General features: G+C 64.1%; 1 protein-coding gene across 1 annotated transcript; it reads left to right on the forward strand.

Moving 5' to 3' along the window:
- The first annotated feature begins 6 nt into the window (after positions 1 to 6).
- LOC113217684 (sodium/calcium exchanger 3-like) lies at positions 7 to 1865 on the forward strand. The gene has a single exon (XM_026437687.2). The coding sequence runs from the start codon at positions 78 to 80 to the stop codon at positions 1848 to 1850; it is 1773 nt and encodes a 590-aa protein (XP_026293472.1). The 5' UTR covers positions 7 to 77; the 3' UTR covers positions 1851 to 1865.
- The last annotated feature ends 840 nt before the right edge of the window (positions 1866 to 2705 follow it).

Below are 2705 nucleotides of genomic sequence, written 5' to 3' on the forward strand. Positions count from 1 at the left end.
GCCCGCCCCGCCCGCCCCGCCCCGAGGCAGGACGAGACGAGCCGCGCCGGCCACGTGGTCTGGCTGGTGGTGCCGAGATGGCAGCCGGCGCGTGCGCGTGTGCGTGCGTGCTGGCCGTGCTCCTGACGGGCCAGGCCGCGGAGGCGTCCAACGCGTCGTCGCCCTCCTACTACAACGGGTCCTCTTACCCGGAGCACGGCGGTGGCGCGAGCAAAGAATGGATCAAGTGCCAGCCCGGGCTGCTGCTGCCCGTGTGGCTGCCGGACGAGGGGCTGAGCGTGGGCGACCGCGTTGCCAGGGGCTTCGCCTACCTGTGCGCGCTGCTCTACCTCTTTCTAGGCGTGTCCATCATCTCGGATCGCTTCATGGCGGCCATCGAGGTCATCACCTCTCAGGAGAAGGAGGTCATTGTCAAGCAAAAGGGGAAGGAAAGCAAGGTTGTCGTGGTTCGCGTGTGGAACGAGACGGTGGCCAACCTCACACTCATGGCCCTCGGTTCCTCGGCGCCCGAAATCCTGCTCTCCATCATTGAGATCTGGGCCAAGAACTTTGAGGCAGGTGATCTAGGTCCGGGTACCATCGTCGGCTCTGCCGCCTACAACCTCTACGTCATTATCGCCATATGTGTGTTTGTCATCCCGGACGGCGAGGTGCGTAAGATCAAGCACCTGCGCGTGTTCTTCGTGACCGCCATCTGGTCCGTGTTCGCGTACGTGTGGCTGTACGTCATCCTGTCCGTTTCGTCCAAGGGCGAGGTGGAAGTGTGGGAGGCCCTCCTCACCTTCCTCTTCTTCCCACTGACCGTCGGCACAGCCTACATCGCCGATAGGCGCCTGCTGTTCTACAAGTACCTGCACAAGGGCTACCGCCTCAACCAGCGCGGCGTCATGGTACAGGCCGAGACTGGAGACGTTGAGATGGAGAAGCAACAGATCGACGGCCAGATGGTGGACCTGGAGGACGAGGTGGAGGGCGACGAGGCCAAGGCGTTCGAGCAGAACCGGCGCGAGTACATCGCCTGCCTGCGGGAGCTGCGAAAGCGGCACCCGACCCTGGAGCTGCGCGCCCTGGAGCAGATGGCGCAGGAGGAGGTGCTGACGCGCGGCTCCAAGAGCAGGGCCTTCTACCGCGTGCAGGCGACGCGCAAGATGCTGGGCGGCTCGGATGTGATGCGCCGCTTCAAGGGCGTGCACCCTTCCGAGATGGACCCCAGCGGCCCCGCACCCGCCAGACCCGAGCACCAGCACGCCCGCGTCTTCTTCAAGCCCAGCCACTACACCGTGCCGGAGAGCATCGGCGAGTTCGAGGTGAGCGTGGTGCGCGAGGGCGACCTGGTGCCCACGCTGCTCGTGGACTACCGCACCGAGGACGGCACTGCGCACGCGGGCTGCGACTACACCGGCGCGCAGGGTACGCTGCGCTTCAACGAGGGCGAGACCATCAAGAAGTTCTCGATAAACGTGATCGACGACGATGAGTTCGAGGAGGACGAACACTTCTACATACGGCTGTCCAACCTCCGCCTCGGCCCCAGCGACGACAGCGAGTCCAACGACATTCGGAACAACCTTGGCGGGAACCGGATGCACGCTGCGCCCGAGCTCGTCAGCCCGTCCACGGCCACCGTCATGATCCTGGACGACGACCACTGCGGCGTGTTCGGATTCGTGGAGAAGGAGGTCGAGATGGCGGAGTCGGTGGGCTCGTACGAACTGAAGGTGAAGCGCTTCAGCGGGTCGCGGGGCCGCATCCTCGTGCCGTACCGCACCACCGACGGCACCGCGCGGGCGGGCAAGGAGTACGAGCAGCTCAACGGCGAACTCATCTTCGAGAACAACGAGACCGAGTGAGTGTACCGAGTGTGTGTCCTCCTTATTGGAGGCAGAAAAGACAAACCCCGGAGGGTACAGACAGCTCTCCCTCTTCAAACCGATATCCAATCTCGAAGACGGGGACAATATCTGTAACATCCAAGTCCCCTGGGGCCGTGGAGGCGGGTGGCAGGGTGGCACTACGGCTCCATGGCCAGCTTGGCGTCGGCGCCGCCATATATAGCGGAGCTGTATGGGAAGGAGGAGAGGAGGTGCGAATATGCCGCACGTTGCGCGGGCTGGGCCGGGCCAAAGCGAAGAGCGTCTGGGCTATTATTGGGCGCAAACAAAAGCCAGGCCGGGCCGTCGAGCTGGCAGGCAGGCAGGGCCAGGCGCGGCGCCCAGCCGGACAGGCAGCCGCCGCTCAGGCAGCCAATCTGCCATGTTGATTTGGTCGGCTTTGGCAGTCAGATGAATGCAAATAAAAACACAAAAGATCGGGCTGGGAATAAAGCTGCTGTGTGCGGCTCGGGTGCTCGCTGATCGGCCCCCAGCCGCTCCCAGAGGGCCACTTTTCGCCTCTCCCCGGCGCCGGTAAACGGCTCGTGTGAGAGTAAATGAGCGCGAATTGGGTGGGCCAGGGAAGGGGAGGGCTTTATGCGTGAGTTTTCGCGGGCCAACAGACGGTTTAGATTCAGCATAAATGTAGTGAGGTGCCGAGCAGAGGGGGGCGGGGCGCCCCACGGGGGAGACCAGAGCGGGCCAGGCGGGGCAGGTCGTAGCCGCAGGGGTGGGTTTGTTTACCGACCGCAGCAGCCGCAGCTGCCTGCACACCAACCCGTCACACTCACCGGACAGCCAGCCAGCCAGCCAGACAGGCACACACACACACGC

The sequence above is a fragment of the Frankliniella occidentalis genome, unplaced genomic scaffold (genome assembly GCF_000697945.3).
Source record: "Frankliniella occidentalis isolate FOCC.00 unplaced genomic scaffold, Focc_3.1 Scaffold2647, whole genome shotgun sequence".
Taxonomy (NCBI): Eukaryota; Metazoa; Arthropoda; class Insecta; order Thysanoptera; family Thripidae; genus Frankliniella; species Frankliniella occidentalis.